This window comes from Microtus oregoni, unplaced genomic scaffold (assembly GCF_018167655.1).
Source record: "Microtus oregoni isolate MIOR12 unplaced genomic scaffold, Mior012 000063F_ref0000156, whole genome shotgun sequence".
NCBI classification, from domain to species: Eukaryota; Metazoa; Chordata; class Mammalia; order Rodentia; family Cricetidae; genus Microtus; species Microtus oregoni.
In genome coordinates, this window is record NW_024543873.1 from 10,664,767 (window position 1) to 10,684,622 (window position 19,856).

A 19,856-nucleotide genomic window follows, 5' to 3' on the forward strand; every position below is an offset into this window, starting at 1 on the left:
CAGCATGCTCCCAGCAATAAGCATCACCCTGGCTTTCCTACATGGCTGCCAACTCCACAACCTTGCTCCTTTTTTGTACTTTGGACACCAGATTGACTGGCTTTGGAAGCAGGTCTGAACTGTGTTGTTGATAAATGAAGCAAGCTTTCCTCAGTTTGCTATTTTATGGTCTTGCTTTGTTTCCTGCTTGGCAGGAGGCCTCATCATTGAAAATCTCTAAATGTTCAATTTGCCCTCCACTCAAATATAGCAAAGAACTCTCGATATCCCAGAGGTCCTTTGGGGATACTGAGGATGAAGTAGGGAAAGAAGGACCTGTCTCATCTGTAAACAGAGAGTGCTCTTTTGTTCCTGGCCTCCCAGACCCGAATAATCACACAGAAACTATATTAATTACAACACTGTTTGGCCAATGGCTTAGGTGTATTCCTAGCTAGCTCTTACATCTTGAATTAACCCATTTCTGTTAATCTGTGAATTGCCATGAGGCTGTGGCCTACCGGTAAGGTTCCAGTGTCTTTCTCTTTGGTCAGCTACATGGTGTCTGCCTGACTCTGCCTTCTTTATTCCTGCATTCAGTTTAGTTTTCCTGTTTAGCTCTATTCTGCCCTGCCATAGGCCAAAGCAGCATCTTTATTAACCAATGGTAATAAAACATATTCCCAGCAAACAGAGGGGAATCCCACACCACTCATCTTTTCCACAGGTGAACATTAGACCACTTGGAGCATCATAGTCTCCTGGAGACCTTCTAAAACCACAAATGCTTGGGCCAGGAGTGCAGCGCGGTGCTATACCATCTGTCGAACCTATGTAGGGCCCTGGGTTCAATCTTCAGTGCCACAAAACAATACCCTGGGGCTTGGCCAGCTCAAAGTGGAATTTTCCCCTTCCCCCCATGGAACACAGCCCCAATAACAAGGGAGACCCCTTGAGTTGAGAAGCGGCGGTTCAAAGCAGCTGTCACCTAGCTGACAGGCACCTTCTTCGTGAGATAGGAAGTACCGCTGTCTGTATGTAAACTTTGAGCGTTACCATAAGCACACTGTCCTGCTGTCTGGGCATTTTTCACATGCTACCTGTTGTCTTCACGTCATTGCTTTAAATCTTTGCTTCTTATACCCTCAGGGAGCTCCCAGAGAGTAGGTAGTGTGTTTATCATAGCCTATTATTATTGTACCCAAATGTCAGCTTTGTTAACACAACAGCGCATGTTCAGTGCACATTAATTGAACTGATGGAAGTCTTGTAGATGGGAAATCTGACATAATTTATTACTTATTTGGACAGATGCTCTGTGTCCTTTGGAAGCAAAATGATCACATGGGAAAATACTCATGGAGACAGAAGCCCTGGCTTCCGATCCTGACTGTGTCCTAAATTCCCATTGTGACTTGTAGTAAGTCACTAGTTTTCTCTGGCATTGAATTTCCTCATAAATGAAGCCAGGATTGATATATAGGCTTCATCCTAGTGCTGGACTTGGGATATTCTGCAGAGCAATGGGAAGTCTTTGTCTCCTGTGAAGGTGTGAGTGTCTTTAAGAAGTGTGAGCCAGTTCCAGGTTCTGACTTGAGAAGCTCGGGCAGACAGCAAAGCATGTGCTTTGGTCAAGGGTCTATGCCTTGTGTGTGTGGAGAGGAGAATGTTGCTCACTTCTCATTCATGTCCTTGGCTTTGACTGGACTCTTCCGTCCCAGGAATGTCAAACATTCACTATCTACATGCCTGTTCCGTTCTTTTTATGAATGAGCTGTTGCATTCCAGCTGGATTTCTGCTTACTCCTCGGGATGTTTCTAGTCTGGACTAAAACATTCGTTATTGTGTTTGATAAAGCTGTTCAAGTGATGTGCTCCGAGGAGGACAAGAGCAACGCGAGGCGCCAGACTTTCTTCTTTTTCTTTCCTTCCTGGAGCATCTCATTTACTCAGAAAGTCGGCACACAGACATGGCGGCGGGGGGGTGGGGGAGTTGTGCTACAGTCCATAAGGAAACACATGGGAGCTAAGGGTTGCTTACAGAAATCTCCAGTACCTAGAATGGAGTGTGTTACATAGGTGATATGAAATATAAAGATCTGAAAGTGAATGAAAATGTCCATAACTCTCCAACGTTTTTGTTTTAAAGACACACCTTTAATGGCATTGTACCTTAAGCTCACGAAATGAATGAGGTAGATATGCTACTGTCTTAACTGAGGAAAGCTAGGGTCCAGTTCTGTGTACTCTCTCCTCTGGGATCCAGAAGGTTCCTCCAGTAGAAATGAGAAGTGGTTCAATTCTTGTTCCCTCCCCCAGTTCATCTCAACAAAATATATAGAATATTATTTTTCAGTGGGGACATGGGTATCTGAAAAGAAAATACTGCAAATTCCCTCCTCCCACCCTCACTCCAGGGGTCCCCCAGTTATTACTAAGAGCATGGAAGAGGCTACTTTCACTAGGAAACTTGATCCACCAATGTATATGAGACTAGTGTTTGTTTAACTTAAATAAAAGAAGGAAAGAAAACTGCTGTGCTAGTTGTTCCAGCGTTCAGTAGAATGCTTGTTGGATATAGTCTACTACAGTGGATTACAGTGTAAAGCTCTTCTGTGGAGTCTGGTATGGCAGTGACCAACTAGGTGCAGCTGCCCTTTGCCCCAGTGTACCCTGCATTGCCCTGGGGGCACCCTGCATTGCCCTGACATTCAGAAATATTCCAAACGCAATTCATGGTCAGCGTCGTGTAATGCAGATGTCCGGAAGACCTTCGTGGAGAGCACATTCTTCTCCACTTGGAGGACTGTGACCCTCTGCCCAGCATGGCTGACATCTTTCTTTCCCCATCACCAATAGGTCAAGGAGAGACAAAGTCAAGGAGCTTACTTGACAGAGTGGTCTGAGAATCAAGGCACACCCCCATCTCTATCTTTGGAAAGCAATCTGCGGTAATGTTTTAGAAAGGTCGGAAGGATAATGCCTTTCAATTAAGAGGTTTCATTGTTACTGGTGTCATGGCCCTTTCATATGAATCTCTTTGTGCCCTACAGATTGTCCTTCATTATAGGAGGACACTTATACATATAACTTCGTTATATGCCAGAAGCGGTAGGCATAAAACTAGTTCTGGGAGTTCCATTTGACAGTAAACTAAGGGGTTTCACTCCGTTCAGGAGTGCCACAGTTCAGACAACAAGCCACCAGAAACAGCAGCTTATTCCCTGCTGACTTGGCTCCACCTCCTCCATCTCCTGGTCAGTCTCCTGCTAGGCTTCCTGTCTTTGCAATCTAGCTCAGGCTGGACTCTCATAGATGACAGCATTTGCTGCCACTGGATCATCTCCAGTTCCAAGCATCCCCTCTGCCCCCTGCCATGGCATATGGAATAGTTATTTGGGATTCAGTAGTTAACACTTGAAATTTGGTTTTAGGATCAAGAACACTCAAGGTTGGGATGGGGGAAAACTGTAGTACAGGGTCTGCTTGACAGCCAATGTTGACAAAGCTAAGACTAGACCAAGTTTTCCTATGCTGATCCTGCCTTCCTTGTTGGATGCGGAGCCCACTTTCATTTCTTGCTTCCTTTTAGTCTATAAACTGCCTTCCTTCTCTGCCCTGAGCCTACTGTCCTCTCGGACCAGAAAGAGGGGATCTGGAGAGTGCTGCCCAGTATCTGGACTTACTCTCTGGGACCTTGGTATTTGTTAGCTTATGTCTGGATTAAGGACCTCAGTGCCCGGAGAAGGTCTGACATCGCAGTTCTGATACAAGATTTCATCCCAGCTAAAAACCATCCCAGACAGTTGTTTGTTTAGAAGTGAAAATAACTGGTTTAGATGATATTACCCAAAGTCCCCCAGCTAAATGGTCACAGCAGGAGCCGACTTGGTGGCACTCTGCTGGGACTCTTTGATCACTATCCAAGGACCTCTAGGCACTGGCGGAGGGGAAGCCATTTGAGAGGAAGGCTGGACTCTGCCTCCCTGTTTGGAGCTGCACAACTGTCCCTGAAGTGTGATATTCCTCTCTGTATGGAAACCTGTCTGTTCATTGTGTGCACGGCTTTTGTCTGAAATTTAGGGGCTGGCAGTAAATCTCTGGGTGTTGTGGAACCAATCTGGCATTTTTTTTAAAGTTTGCCTGGTCGAGATCCCACCCCCATCCACCCAAGTCAGGCACTACTACTAATGTCCAACCTAGCCCACCCAAACTCAACAAACTCAGCTTGTGCCTATCTGGTGTCTGGGTCCTGGGGTCCGCGAAGCACCAGCTGGATGCCCACTGCTCACTCCTGCACTGGTTCTGGAGTTAGGGGAGAAGATGAGGAGGGCCCAAGGGACACCTCCCCAGGGTCCGAGTCAGCAATCCTGGTCTTCATGCTCCCATTGCTGCCCAGCACGGGCTGCCGAACTTTTTTCAACCACTGGATCCGTTGTTTGGAATTAGCAGTCTATGTGGGAAACAGAGAGCGCTCTCCCGAAATTGCTCTAAGTCTCTTTGGGGAGATTCCCCCAGGAAATTCAGGAGCTTCAGTCGAAGCACTTAGGGCTGTTCCAGGGAACAAAGGGTGAGGGCTTCTTGGGTGCCCCTCGGCTACCCATTGCATTTGCATACGGCAGCCATTGCCCCCTGGAGGGGAGCCTGCCTCTCCGGGGCAGGGGACTCTAGCAAGCGGCTGGCAAAGAGGACCTGTTTGCTGGCTACTTTGGAGGTGAGATGGAAAAGCGTGAAAGAAGAGGTTGCATTCCTCTCCCTGGTCCAGAAAAGATTCGGGTCGCGAGTGGGAAATAAAGAGTAAACACAAACAACCTCAAAAAAGAAGCCAAGAAACACGAAGCCAAAAGCAGCAAGCACAACACTGTTACAAAACTGTCTGGTTTTGTAACAATTTCCCCGCTGCCGGCCAATGAGCAGCGTGGGGGTGGAGTCACGTGGTGACGTTTTATATAACGCTTTCCTGAGACAAGACAGTTATTAGGCGGCGCGGGGCAGTCGGCATGGATCTCCGGGAGGCGAGGCAGAGCCAGGCGCACTGCGATCCCGCGTTCACCGCAGCGCAGCTCGTTTCCGTCCGCCGCTCCTTCCTGCGAGTTTCCTGTTCCTAGACGCCTCTCCTCTACCTACCCACCCGCAACCTCCGCAGGTTTCTCTCTTTTTGGACTCTTTTCAGACTACACAGATGTTGAGCTTGCCCGCCGAGCTCGGCAGCAACAACTTAGAACTGGCGGAGCTGGCGGAGCCGGAAGAGCGGGGGGCATCAGTGGCCCGAGGAGACTCCGTAGCCCACCCAGAGGCATCTCCCGACGGCTCTGAACCTCCCCCGAAGCAAGAGATGGAGCAAACACCGCAACCGGGGACCTCGACGCCGGCAGAGTGCAAAGCCCTGCTCACACAGGCGGACACCTTGGCATCCGGAGGACGCCTTCGGGAAGCCCTCGAGGTATACAGGCAGCTCTCGGAGAAGCAGCAGCTAGTGGCCGAGCAGCTGGAGAAGTTTGTGCGCTGCCTGGCTAAGAGCGTCCAGCAAAAAAACCTCGTGGCGCCGGCTCCCTCATACCAGAGCGGCAGCTCGAGCTGCTGCGTGGCGGCCCTGAAAAAGGCAGCGGAGGCTGCAGCCATGGTCCCCGAGGTATGGGATGGCTTTAAGTGCCAAAAGTGTCACGGATTTCTCTCGGATCCCGTGTCCTTGTGGTGCGGCCACACCTTTTGTAAACTGTGCTTGGAACGTGGGCGGGCCGCGGATCGGCGGTGCGCGGTCTGCGGGCTCAAGCTCTCGGCCGGTGGGAGAGCTCTCGGGTTGCGGTGGGCTGGGCAGCAGGCGCCCCTGCAACTGCGAGTCAACGTGGTACTCAGCGGCGTTCTGGGCAAGTTGTTCCCGGGCCCGGCACGAGCGTCGCAACTCCGGCACGAGGGAAACCGGCTGTACCGCGAGCACCAGGTGGAGGCGGCTCTGCTCAAATACAACGAAGCAGTTCGGCTGGGTAAGTCCTCCGCGCCGCCACCGGGCCACGAGGGCTTGGTCACGACACGAGGGGGGCGGGAGGATGAACCCAGCTGCGAGGTGGGGGATGGACAGGGCAGAGTTGGGCGCGCGCGGGCGAGGTGGGGGAAGGGAGGGAATGGCCCGTGGCCCACGAGGAGGAGGAGGAGGGACCTTTCTAGGAGTTTGTCGTTTCTACTTTAGCTTTCTTTGGCTGTTATTGGTCTCTCTGGTGCTATTGCTTTTTTAGTTGTTGTTCATTTCCGTATCTCCTGTTTGCTTTTGTGCTTCTATGCCACCGGGCCCCAGTTTCTCTCTTTTTGCGCGTTTCTTCTCATCTTTGTCACTATTTTCTGCCTTGCGCGGTGTCACCGTCCCTATTTCTCTATCTTTCCTGGACATTTCAGCGCTCCCTCTTACACCTGCCGCTACCTTCCCTGCCAGGAGAGGAACTTGGCACTGTTTCTCAAACTCCCGCGCGGTCCTCCCGGCTTTTGCCAGCCAGAAGTGGCCCGCCGGCGCCCAAGTCCGCTGCTCCCTTCTCTGGGAGTTGTCCCTTCCGGGGCCGCGGCTCCCGGTGGGGTGGGTCCGGCCTGGAATTAGGTCAGGAGAGCACTGGTTGCATAAGGACCTCGAGCTGCCCGGGCCGGCGGCCCCTCCTCCGCGCGGGCGGGCGGACGGGCAGGCGGGCAGGCGGGGATTGTGTAACGCTGAGGTAACCGAAGTGGGCCACGCTCGCCTCGGAAACCATCCCGCGAGCGTGTGCGGGGGGGGGGCAGAAGGGGGGGCTCGCTCCCCGCTGCCCTGTGACTCATTGTCACCGCTTCCTATCACACGATCCTTGGCTGAAATAGATGCACTTGCCCCACCCCCTCTATGCGCTGCAGTCAGACAGCCTTCGCCCTGACATCGAACCCTTTGACCCCTCTAACCCAACGGGCGGCAGGACCAGGCAACTTCCCAAGGAAACAAGGGACTGTCTACACAGGGGGCATGCCTCTGTCAATCTTCTCCAAAAGTTTCCAGTAGAGGAAGGGTGGGCTCTGTAACTTTTAAGGGCAATGCGGGAAGCCCCACATCTCTCCTGGAGTGGATGGAGCACGGGAGTTCTCCCGGGGACCTGTTTGCTCCACCAGCCTCCTCCTACTCAGATCTAGGAAGTGGCCTTGGAACCCCAAGCTGGTGCCAGCACCTCTGCAGGCAGGCTGGGCGCGGTGTCCAGAGAAGCATGCTGGGGAGGAGGCAGTGGGGCTAAGCAGACAGGGCTGTGGGATCCTAAGGCCCCCCCTAGACCATCTCTGATAGGTGGAAGTGGGATGGGATGGAGTCTCCACATGTTGAATCCCGCTCAAACTAGCAACAGGTAGTGTTGGCGGGAACAAAACCAGGGCTGACTGGACCCCATGACTGAGGGACACAGACCTTACTCACAAAACACATCCTGTGTGTGCCTGTACAAAACAGGCTCTGAGCTGCCAATGTGCAGTTCAGAAAAGTGGCAGAGAAGACTGCAAACTCCATGCTAAAGTGAAAAGCAAATTAGTGGCACCCAGGTCATCTCTGAGAGTACTCCTGAGGGACGGTCGGGGTAGAGGTAGACGTCAGAGCCCAGAACTTGAGGAAGAAGGCAGCAATGTGAATGGAATAGGCTCTGGCCACTTCTGAATGGAATTCCAAGGGTGGCTCTGTTTCTTTCATCCATTCCCCAAAGGCTGGCCAGGAAAGCCCTTTCTCAGGGTCCTCTTCTATCACCACCACCACTTTTCCTGGGAGCATCTTTCCTACACTTTTGTTAATCTCTTCAGAGCAGTCAGGGCAAAAAAAAATGGCAATAGCACTGTCACCCTGCTAAGAGGAAAAGGAACCTCTTCAACCGATGGTACGAAATGTATCCTGGAAATGGCTAGTGTCTTATTATTCAAAATGCTGGGCCCACACTCAGAAAAAGGAACTTCCCTTCACACAGGCCTTAAAAGATTAACCAGCCCTGTAGCTTCAAACCCTATCAACGTCATCTCCTTGTCCTTGTTTTTCCTATCTAAAGAATGGGGGGGTTGAAGACCTGTCCAGGCCTGAGCTCTAGTGATTCGGTGGTGGTGAGGGTGAGACCCCTAAAAGCCTTGTCAAAGTGCTTTTTCATTTGGCCATCGACGGGAGGTTGGACCTGGTAAATGCGTATCTGTTTCCTCCAGGAAAGCTTCATATGCCCTGACCATATGGTGGTTAATGCCACAGGTAATCCCCGTCTGGAATACTAACATGGACTTGTCTTGTTAGAGGTCTGGCTGCCTCTCTTCCCTGGCTTCGTTCTCATTTGATACTGGCTCCCTCGGAAGCCAGGTTGCTGGACACTAGCAGCCTGCATCGTTCATCTGGCAGAAGAGCACCAGGGTTTTCTTTAGGGAAAAGTTTCTAATGTATCATGGACACTACACCACCTAGCGCCAGCTTGCAGAAGGAGGGCGACATTACTCCTTTGCACGGAGAAGCTAGGGTGTAAAAGTCAGGCCGATATTAGGACTGGAAATGACATTTAAGCCTTTGGGTCCAGTGGAAAGAGCTTACGATCCATCCTCACACAGGACTTATCATATGCTTGTGCTGGGAGCCATTAATGAGGGCTTTTTTTTTTTCATTTCGGCAGCTCCAAATGATCATTTGCTTTATAGCAATCGGTCTCAAATTTATTTCACCTTGGAGTCTCACGAGGATGCACTGCATGATGCAGAAATAGCATGTAAACTTCGGCCAATGGGTTTTAAGGTGAGTGTGGGACAGGAGGGATGGGAAAGGGGCTGTCTGCAGCCAGGGATGGGCAAGAAGGCTGGCCCTCTGGGCCAGGAGATATTAGAGCCTGGGCTGTGCAGGGCATCCATTAATAAAGGAAAGTATAAGTCTGCAAGGAATCTTAGTAAGTCCACCTTCAATTGGTGACCTTAAGGATAGGCTTGTCTTCGTTTTTTTTTTTTTCAAAGTATGGAATCAGTAGCCACACAGCCTGACTTCGTGTCTCAGCTCGCAACTTTTCTTAACTGTATGGTCTTAGGAAAATCACTTAATTTCTGTGTCTAATGTCCTCATTTTAACATGCTTATATTCAAGGCAACTACTAAATGGGGTTGTCGTGGGGATTATACAAGATCATGTAGAGAAGATGCTCAGAACGATGCATGTAACATTGTATGAGTGTTTGCTATCACTGCCACCATCATCATCACTCTTACCATTTTCTAGGGAAAATAAGTAGAGAAATCTGAGAAAAATATTGCTGCCCTGGTCCTTAAGAATGTCTACTGATAACCAGGCTTCTTGGGAGCTTAAACAGCTTTCTTTAAAGCGATTGTCAAATTAACACAATAGCTGTGCCATTTGGAATCATTAATACAGTCATTTGATACGTCATCATGTATACCCCCCAACAATCTCGGTCAAAAAGGAAAGGTGAGAAGAAAGACAAGGTAGACTTCAAGACAGGGGATCCTGAATACAAAGTACTACTTTCTGCATCGTTGCCTGGCCTCAGGACCACCCTCTTCCACATGTCTGTATTTTGTTTAGAAGATTAGAACTGGGTCTGTGGCTCAATGCTTGCAAAGTGTGACTGTGCGGAAATGACTGCACTCTCCAACACTCACGTGTTCTTATTTGCTATCTGATGCTAGTGCTATCGGCCATGATCATTTTGCAGGTATGTGTAAGAATCAAAGGTGAGAAGAGCAAACTCTGCAAGCTACAAACTTTACAGGATATTGGTTTAAGAACCTCTGTCTACAGCCTGAGGGTGGGAAAAGCAGTGTCTCCAAGACCAGGGCCACTGTGCCTATCTGACGGTCACAGGAGCAGGTATCCTCTGGATGCAGAATGTTTCTCTGACCTTGGATTAGGCACCACCTTCAATAGTCTCCAGATAGCCTCCCAGTGGGTCTAATTAAACATACTTCTCTGCGGCACTTTACGTGCAAAATCACACTGATCAGGTAAATACCACAAAACCGTTTACATCAGTTTAGTTCAGATATTGCTGCCTAATGAATTTTGTTGTTGAACCTATGAAAACATCGGATCATTGAAAGTTTTACAGACCTAGGAACTTCAGAGAAGGCCTGATGAAGTTGGGTGTGGTGGCATGCACTTATAATCCAATCAGGATCCGGAGTTTGAGGCCAGCCTGGAGTATGACAGCGAGTCTGTAATATTAGAGTGAAGCTCACTGGTCTTTCACGAAAGCGTTTTTCGTGGATGATAAAGGATCATTGTGTTCTCTTTCCCAAGGAAGACATTTACAGCTTAATCCAAGTCACCAGTGCCTTAAGTTGCCATGGGGACGGGCTATTTAACATGAAAGCCTTGGGGTAAGGGGGGCTTCCCTGCAGCCTTTTTTACTGGAAAACTAAATCCAGATACCACGATGGGAAGAGGCCTGAGAAGCCTGTTGTAGACATAATGAGAAAAGGGGTTTCTACAGTGAAGAAAGAACTGGTATAAGTACTTGACAGGGGTTTCATTTCCCCACAGCTGGGAGGAAGAGGAAAGGGAAAGTTCAGAGAACTCTGTTGTCTTGGGGATTGAAAGGGTCGAATGCTCTGATTTCTGTATTTCCCACTATTTCTGGGTGAAATGCCATAAGGCCAGTAGACAGCCCAATTTCATCCATCCATCCAGGGCTCTGTGTCATTCCGTGCATCTTGCCAGCAGTACAGCCGTCAGCATAAGCTGGCCACCCTGAGAAAGTAGGCTGTGTGAGTTGCTACTGGATTGGTTACTAGTCATCCAGAGGTCTCTGCAGGTTCCCAGCACTGAAGCTGCTCTGCAATGACCGGCTAGCCTTTCTCCAAAAGGTCACTTTTGGCAGGAGCAAGAAGGAGGTGTGTCAGCCAAGATTTGGATCCAGAAAGAATTGAGGGCATGGATAGAGGTCCCCACTAGGTTTGTAGCTGTGGCCACTGCTCAAGAATCCTAGCCAGGTCCTGACACCATACAGCCACACGTTAGAAGGCAGAGGGATGCCTGACAAGGGATATTCATACTAGGCACTAAGAGGAGGCAGCCCCTTTACTCTGTTTTTTTTTTTTCTTTCATTCTTGCCCTGCTCAGGATTGCTGCTTAGGTCCTTATACAGAAATTAGTCCGGAGCACTTGGGTTTAAATCCGGAGGCCATGAAACATCCTTATATCTATAAAGTGTGCAGCAACAGAGGAAAAGACAGCTACGTTTCTAGAAACAAAAGCATTGGCTCAGTGACTGGTCTTCTGGAAGTTCTCAGGCCACAGTTTCAGTTTGAGATTGCTGCTAGAGAGGCCATGGTCTTTCTCTCAGGTCTCTGTAAAAGTGATGGGCTCACGTGAGCCACCACTGTCTTACAGACCAGTTCAAAGAGAGGCACGGCATCTCTGGATGAACATCGAAAACTGAGCTATTAGAGTCTGTGGTTAAATGGAGGCTCTGACATGTTTGTGATGCTCAGTTGTGGGGTGAGAGGAGGTAGTAAGCCTAGGAGCTAAGAATCTTGGCTTTGTATATAGTCAGTCTCAGGTTTAAACTTGAACTTTACAGCTTTCTGACTGTTGTACTTTGGTTAAGTTATTTCTTGGGATCCCCCTTTCATTGCCTTTAAAATGGGATTCATGATAGTTTGCCATTGTTACTGGTACAAAAATCAAAGTCTTTTAACAACACTCCACCCGATAGGGACTACTCGGTAAGCACTCAGCCATCGCTGTTGATAGTAGCTACATTAAGATGGTTATTAAGATGTGATTGACTGCTAACGTTTTCTTCCAGGCACACCTCAGAAAAGCACAAGCTTTAGCCACCCTAGGCAAGGTGGAGGAAGCACTCAGAGAATTTCTCTACTGTGTATCCCTTGATGGAAAGAACAAGAAAGCCAGAATTGAAGCTCAGAGGGTGAGTTGAATAACCCAGTGTCAGCTGCCTAGTGGACCCCCACCACTTTGTCTTCCTAGGGAGAATGATGAAGATGTGACCATCCTCAGTATCTGTGATCCTGAGTGGGTGGTTCTCTGGGTTTAAGGGTCATGAGAGAGATGCCAACTGATTGCCCAGAAGCACTGCCGCTCTGGTATGTACTATCAAATTGGCAGCTCCTACTGTTTTGTAGGAGCCAGTGAAGAATGTTTTGCCTTAGAGTCAGTGGGATAGAAACCACACTGCACCAAGTAAGCTAACCTGGGGGTAAAGGGTCACTGAGGATAGTCTGCTTGTCGATGAGAGATCAGGAGCCAGGGGGTGGGGACTGCTTGCAGCTGTATGACTTTGCTTTGCCTCAGTCACACATCTCACCAGTCACACATGGAGGACAGCTCCCGGGAAAGGACACTGATGATCTCCACATTGCTTGCCACATACAGAACTCAAAACTTCACCTCCTCTGCTAGAAAACTAAACCCAGTGTCTCAGAAATTCAAGTCAGAGTCCATTGTGAAACAATCCGATTAGTCCTTCCAATTCTTGGGCCCGGGAGATTGTGGCCGTAAAACAAATATGATGAGAAATACCAAGGACTTGGCTGAAGGGTCAAGCATCCTCATTTGATCCTCAAATGACTTTGTCATTTATCCTAATATATTCTTCTGGTGTCTGGAAGTGAGATGCTGACATTCAGTGGTTGTATTTGGTTTCCTGTCCCCATACACCATTCAACACCAGACCATAAGCCCTCCTATCCATTTATAATGGTTTGACAGGGAAAGGGGGGAAGAAAGTGAGCAAGAGACAGAACTGATTTCTGAAGACTCTAGAACGGAATATTTTAGCAAAACTGATAAAGTTGGCAGAGGCTAGACTCTGGATTTTCTGACTTTGGCATAGAATTCATTCCCTGTCTAGAAAAAAAAATGGCCTGGTTTGTGTATGTGGATAAGGTTTAATTGAAAGGGGCATGGCTCAGGTAGAATTATTTAGCAATCTATGGGCTGTTCCTAAAACTTCAGTGTAGTCTGTTCATAGTCTAACGTGACCTGAGCATGTAAGCCACTTGGTTAGTCCTCTCTGTATAAGGGTCCATATCATCCCCATAGCCTCGCTGTTATATTTCTCACCATGTTATAGATGAGACAAATAGGTGCGGACTCTAAGGCTCAGTGGCTTTCTTTTTTGTTCATTCCTCGGGTGGCCCAAGAGGTTCTGATATTATAAGCTGAACTAACTTCTCTCTTCAGTTTGCTTTCAAGGATGGCCTGTTGTCATTTCGATACCTGCCTGATGAAAGACAAGGCACTGTGGGAAACTGTAGAGACACAAGAAGGCCTAAGTTCCTCGTGGAACTTGTAATATTTTGTTGGTGAATATGACTGCCAGGCAATATAAATGAATGTGTGCTTAAATTAATGGTTATAAAACTCTGAAATTAATGTAAGAATTTGGAGGCAATTTTCTGCTGAGTGTCATGGAGCTATAACAGCCATGTAAATACAGTGAGCAGCTTCAACTGTGCGTTCACTGGATTATTCCAGTTATAGGGCTAAACATTTGCAAACGGTCCAGATGCGCTAGACATCAATAAGCCTCCTTAGAACCCACAGCCCTGTGCTTTATTTTAAACTACAGATTCTTAACCCAGTTGGGTCTTTCTCTGGCTGAAATTATATCAGAATGAACTTTCATTCATGTGGAACGATTATTCTCACTGAAAGCTGACCCTAACTTGTGTTTTCCAGAACCATTGAAAAGCTCTGTTCGGAGATCTTAGGTAGTAATGCTAAGAAGGGCACGGTTGTATTATTCCTGCCTTCTTTGTTTTGATTCTGACTCCTGGCCTCCTTTTCCTCACACTACCTTCTGTCTTTTCAATTTTGTACCCGGGGCCTAGATGGCCCCCTTCAGGGAGACTGTCTCCGAAGTGGATAGACCCTTTTGGGTCCCTGAGTAGGGTTTCTGTGAGCCAACATTGATTCCTAGGGATGAGTTAGCTCTGAGAGATTACATTTATGACCCTGGGTATTGTGGGCCTTTCCACCTTTGTCAGCTTATGCCTCGAAAGTAGGGGTTTTAACAGTGGAGGGAAGCAGAAGCATCTCTCTGAGGAGTTGAGGCACCTGAGTGCTAGAATACATCCTTGGATGTAGAAACACCTTCCTCATTTCCATGAGGGTGATGAGGGACATTTATCTCTGGCTGGAAAGAAAGACTTACTTCGTGACAGACTTCCAGTGCTGAGTGAGAGGAAATAGTTTAAGGTTCAGTCCCGTGGTCTGCAGAGAACGTGAAAGGGCAGGTGCGATCAGAGAGGTGTGAGTACTGAGGCAAGGCAGCTCTCAAGCTCAACTTTAAAGGCTGAGGAGGGCTTCTGTGCAGAGAAAGTGCTGAGGCAGAAAGGAGCGTCACGAAGAAACTGTGAAGAACAGACAAGAGAACAAACCAAACTTTGTGTTTAGTGTTTTTTTCAAGTTCTCTTGATGAAGTAACGCTCCTGATTATGTAGACTGAACTACAGTGTCAGGCATTCTCTAGTGAGCCTCCAAACATGGCAGGGTCGACTAGGTGAGGAACATTCGAGAAGCCCGTTGACATGCCCTCTCTTCTGCTTTCTTTCTCTCTTTCTCTCTCTCTCTCTCTCTCTCTCACGCACACGCACACATGCACACATGCACGGGTAGATAGATAGATACATACTTACATACAGTCCCTGACCCCTGATTGGCACAGGGAGGAACTGAAGCAAGAATGCGAACAACTAACACTGCAGCTTGCACTCAAATGCGTTCCTTTGTCTCCTAGACCCTTTCCTTCTACTTAACTTCTCCCTCATCGGTATATCCGATTGGAGGCGAACCTGACACTTTATACAGAGATGACCAGGAAGAGGAAGAGGCTGAAAGGAGAGAGGAAGTCTGAGCTCTGCTTTCCTAACATTTAATCACTCAGGTCCCCAGCTCTGAAGGGATTTAAAAAATCCAGGTGTGATGATGGGGGACTCGAAACAGACAGACGGAGAAAAACAGCAATAAGGAACCCAGTGTAGATTTGTGGACCTCTCTGCCCACGAAGCTGCTGCGGGCTTGACTCTGTATTCTTCAGCTAAGGTGTCCTTGTTTGCTTTGCTATTACTGTGGTAAACTCCATGATCCAAAGGAGCCTAGGAAAGAGAGGGTTTTCTTTCTTTACACATTCTGGGTTGCAGTCTGTCACTGAGGAAAGTCAGGGCAGGAACTCACGGCAGGAACTCGGAGGTAGGAACTCCTGCAGAAGCCCTGGAGGAATCTGCTTACTGGCTTGTGACTCAGGGTCACATTTAGCTACCTTTCTCAGACATACTGGGAGCACCTGCCCAGGAGTGGCACTCCCCAGAGTGTGCTTATTTTCCTGCATTAACCATTAAACAAGGAAATACCCACACAAACTTGCCTACAGGCCAATCTGATGTAGGCATTTTCTCAATTTAATCACCCTCTTCCCAGGACGACCTAGTTTTTATCAACTTGACAAAAACAAACAAACAAAAAAAACAACGAAAAATGAAAAACAAAAAACAAAATAACCCCACTAGCCAGTACAGGCATCTCTTCTGACTTAACTCCTATGTTTCCTTTGGTTCAGACAGATTTTCAAGCTCCATTGCAGGTATTTCTGCAAAATGGTGGCACCATAGAGGTGGCTCTTAACCTTGGTTAAGTAACAAAGGCATTTGTCTTGCCTTCTCTGGGTCATATTTCAGACCTTGGGAGACTGGAGCTGGACCCAGGAACCAACATTTTCATAAGTTCCTAGGTGACTTATTTGATAAAAAATACATGTATTTTACTTTTTAATATGTGTATGTGTTTGAATCTGTGTGTGGGTATTTGCACATGAGTACTGACACCTCTGGGTGTCAGAGGTGTCCGCCATCGCTGGAGCTGGACTTACAGGTGATCGTGAGCCACCTTACATGTGTGTTGGGAATCGGACTTGGATCTTCATACAAAAACAGTATGTGCTCTTAATGACTAAGTGATTTCCTGTATCCCTGTCCCCCGCTCCTAGATGATATTGATGTGTGTTGATGCAACAACCTCTCCTTAGTGTGTCTAGGGACACCGCTCCAAGGCTTCCTCAATGGAGTTTTGCCTTGCAAGCTGTGCTCTCTCGTCCCCCATCCCTCCCCCTTCACCTTAGTCTAGCACCTGTAGAAACTTGAGTAGTGAAGTCTTCTGTTTTATGTCACAGCTTCTCTTTAGTTTCTTTTCACCATCAGTCCCGGGGGAGTCTCAGGAACATTCTCCCGATATCCTGAAGCTGTTGGCACCTCACCCTAGATTAAAGGAACACGTAGAGTCAATGGCTACTGAAGGCACCAGCCATAATCTACCAAAGTTGTCACAGGTAAAACTCAACTCACCCAGCTCGCTCATGATGCTTCGTTTGGCTCTTTTGTGGGCACACGAGAAGTGAGCCCTACCTCTCCTACTTTGGTTCCTGAGTGAAAAAGAAAGATGTAGTCGATAATGGCTGTGTCCTTTGCTTAAAGCTACAACTGGGAATTTCAGGCATGCTCCAAAAGTTGATTTATTGGTTAATTTATTTGTAGTCTTGGTCAGATCTGGAAATAGAAAGATTTGATAGAAGTATAAAGAGATTGGCCCACTTCCCTTGGAACCCCGTAATTGGGGTGTGCTTATTGGTTTCAGCTTTGGGGCACATTCAAGCTGATGGCCTTTGAGCACCAGTGAGAGCTTTGTGCAAGGGTGACTCCATTTGGGGAGCAAATGGAGGGACTTTCTTGTTCTTGCACTATGCCTTCCACATAAGTAGGCTTCTCATGCACATTTCTAGCAAAGTAGAGGTGCGAGAGTTGACTTGAGAGTGAAGACAAGTGTTTGTAGTTTTCTTTGAAAACAAGGGAACCAAATGCCGAGGGATGGGGCATTAGGAGCTGGCCTTTCTAGCACAGGGTAAGTGGGCAGAAGTTGGGGCTCAAAAAAACAGACTTTAAGCAAGATTTAACATTGAATTGCTGGGCACCTTTGGGGAGCAGTTTCCATTTGTGCCTGAAGTTCCTTACTTGTATATAAGCCCTGGATGCTCACGTCTTCCTAGTTTTTGTGTCTGCTCTAGAGAAGGAATAAAACCCAAGGCGGCTGTTTTTTCTTGGTAAAGGCAGAACTTGGAATATCTCCTGAAATCAGAGAGTCCCTAGTGGTCATTAGTAGATGACTAACGCAGCTAACATGAGGACCCAGGGTCTGCAGTGGGGAATTCGATTTGCCACTCAGTCTAAAATGAAGGAAACAGAGCTTCTGGCTTTTCAATGTGAGCAGACTGGGGAGCAGCAAGTGTATTTTCACCCAAACATTGTTTTGCAATGCCTTGGGGTCTTATGTGGACAGTGCTCTGGGCTCATGGAAAGTCAAGACTGTAGTGTTATTTAATTTAGTACTTGAGAACCCCTGGGATGTAGGATGAGAAAAGCCACGTCCTCTCCTTTCCTCTCCACTTCTTTGTTTCTTCCCGCCTGTGTCCACTAGGATTGCTGGCAAGGGTAGAGGAGAAACAACGGAAAGTGAGCCTTTTGCTGTCAAATATTGATTTCGATTGCAGAAGAGAGCTTCTCCGGAGCACTGTGCATAAGCACATCTTTGCAATTACTTTTAGTTCCGCTTCCCAATACCTTCCTAGTGGACCAAATTCTCTAAAAGGCTAGAGACCAGCTATTATGCCAAACTATTATGTCTCTTTTTCAGACTTTTCACCCAAAATTGAGGGAAAGGAATGGATTGTCCCCTGCTCCTTTGATGAAACTAGCATACAGCCCTGGAACATGGGCTGCTTTGGAAGGCCTGTACAGAGCTGGCCCCAAAGCCTTTCCTAAAGTCCTTTAAAGAATGGCGACGAATGATGGCAAGGGTGAGAGGAAGTATCCGGTAACAGGATACCCCTCACAGAATGCTTTGCTTTCCTCACAGACCACCGGGGAGTGATGTGGATAGGAGGGAAGAGTGGTGCCTTCCCTTACAGTCCCTTTCTCCCCTGCCCAGGAAGCTTTTCCTCCCATGTGCCTTTTGGCCGTGCCTAGGGAAGTCCCCTAACTCTATTTAAGCAAGGCAAGCCTTTGACATAGATTGGGTGTGAGCAGTAAGCCCCATGACTGGCCCTCCATTGAGTTATGTATCCACTGAGAGGTCAGGAGTGAAGAGCAGGATTATGTTGTTTCCTTTTTGTCCCCTAAGGGGACAATATTGGAGGACGATATTGGTCTCTAGTCGATTCTGATATCTGGCTTTTGCTCCATCTAGGAAAGTCCAGAGCTTCCACACTGTTCAAGTCAGGAGGAAGCAGCAGCTCAGGGAGAAAGCAGCAGCCTGAAGAACTCAGCTCAAGTAAAGGTGGGGAGTCAGGAGGACAATGGAAAAGATCAGGAAGAAGAGAAGCTCAATACTGCCTCCATCAGGACCGGCAAATGCAAGGAAAAGAAAAGGAACCATTGCCAAGTTGATGAAAACCAAGAAGACCTGGACGTGCCTAATAAAGTCCCCAGACAAGGTACTAATTCCACCCAGGGAGAAAGGAGCTTAATGCAGATGACTGGGCTCACTGACATATGTAGTTTCCCTCGGTTTTTTTTTTGTGGGGGGCGGGGATCCTCTGGCTCTGAGTTTGTGACCTAGCTCTGGCACTCACCAGCTGTTAAATCCCAGGGGTTGCTGTGAGGTTTCTCACAGAATGTGAGTGTGCGGGGTAGCCGCCACACAGAAAAGTGATAATTAGCATCCGTAGTCAAGACAATCGGGGGTAGGTACCGCATCAAGTAACACCATCCCATGCTTTCCATCATGTCACTTTCTTCCAGGCCAACCATTTCCTGCCCTCATCCCTGGTCTGGGAATGTAGGATGGGAAAGGTGTGGTCATGTCTCACTTAGTTGTGTTCTGAGAAGCAGGCTCCCTATCTTTCCAAGATTAAGTGTGAGCTTTGAAGACCTGGCTCACTCCATGGAGTTGCCACTGCTGCTAATGAATTTGAATGCTCGCCAGGAGCTCTAGCCTTGGCCTTCTGTCTATGGAGACTGCTCAAACACCCCCTGGAAGTCCACTTTAGGGAATGCCTGGCAATTGCTCAGGCAGCCACAAAATTAAACTCTGGGGGAAGTTTGAAAACTTCTTTTTTTTTTTCACTCAGAAGTACTTGTTTGTAAAACCAAGTTGATGCAGCTCTGACTTGCTGTGTTCTAAATCACAGATCACCCTGCTGATGAGGGGGCCAAACCTGATCTCAGTATTCCACTTACATCCCTTGATGCGACTGACCTTGAATGCTCACTGTGTATGAGGTATGTGACGTGGGTCATCACTTAACTGCTTGCTAGTTCCTTCTCTTTGGTGGCTGGGCCTTTCCCTCTAGTAACTCTTGAGTTAGTTAGTATGTAAAATCATGGCCCAGATGAGATGGAAATCACATTGTCACGAGACCGCTGGTGTCCCCAGCTTACAAATGGTGATCTTTACATCCTTAAGTCATGATTTCAAAAGATCTGGGGAGTGGCAAAGCAACAAAGGTCAAAAACTGATGGGCCCCAAGTGGAGCATGTTTATTTGGTCCTCATTAGATCTGATGTTGTTATGTATGACTGTACAGTGGGCATACACTTGCCAGCTGGTCATGATCCCACGAACTTATCCCAGCCTGTCTCACATTATTGCTCGAGCCTTCGAGGTATTTGAACTTGTGACCCTGAATCTAAACTACTACATTAAGGACTTAAGGGTTAATATCAATGCCATAAGCATTTTCTTTGGAAACCAAAGAGAAGCCTACATTGGTGTGTATTTTATGCTGTCTAAAGAACAGTACATATGATTCTTGGTCAAGCATTTTCCTTCCAACTAGTATGTTATCTATACTTCCTCAGGGCTCTAAAGAGCAGATTATCCATATGCCACACTTCAAGGACAACTAGAA

The 19,856-nt window shown here is 47.8% G+C and overlaps 1 protein-coding gene across 1 annotated transcript in view; it reads left to right on the forward strand.

Moving 5' to 3' along the window:
• LOC121439850 (LON peptidase N-terminal domain and RING finger protein 3-like) overlaps positions 1-19,856 on the forward strand; it is a 141,743-nt gene that overhangs the window by 102,828 nt on the left and 19,059 nt on the right. The window contains exons 2-6 of the mRNA XM_041640462.1: positions 4,961-5,963; positions 8,607-8,725; positions 11,745-11,867; positions 18,194-18,440; positions 19,137-19,227. Coding sequence (XP_041496396.1) covers positions 4,961-5,963; positions 8,607-8,725; positions 11,745-11,867; positions 18,194-18,440; positions 19,137-19,227 — 1,583 coding nt within the window. The remainder of the gene's footprint in view (positions 1-4,960; positions 5,964-8,606; positions 8,726-11,744; positions 11,868-18,193; positions 18,441-19,136; positions 19,228-19,856) is intronic.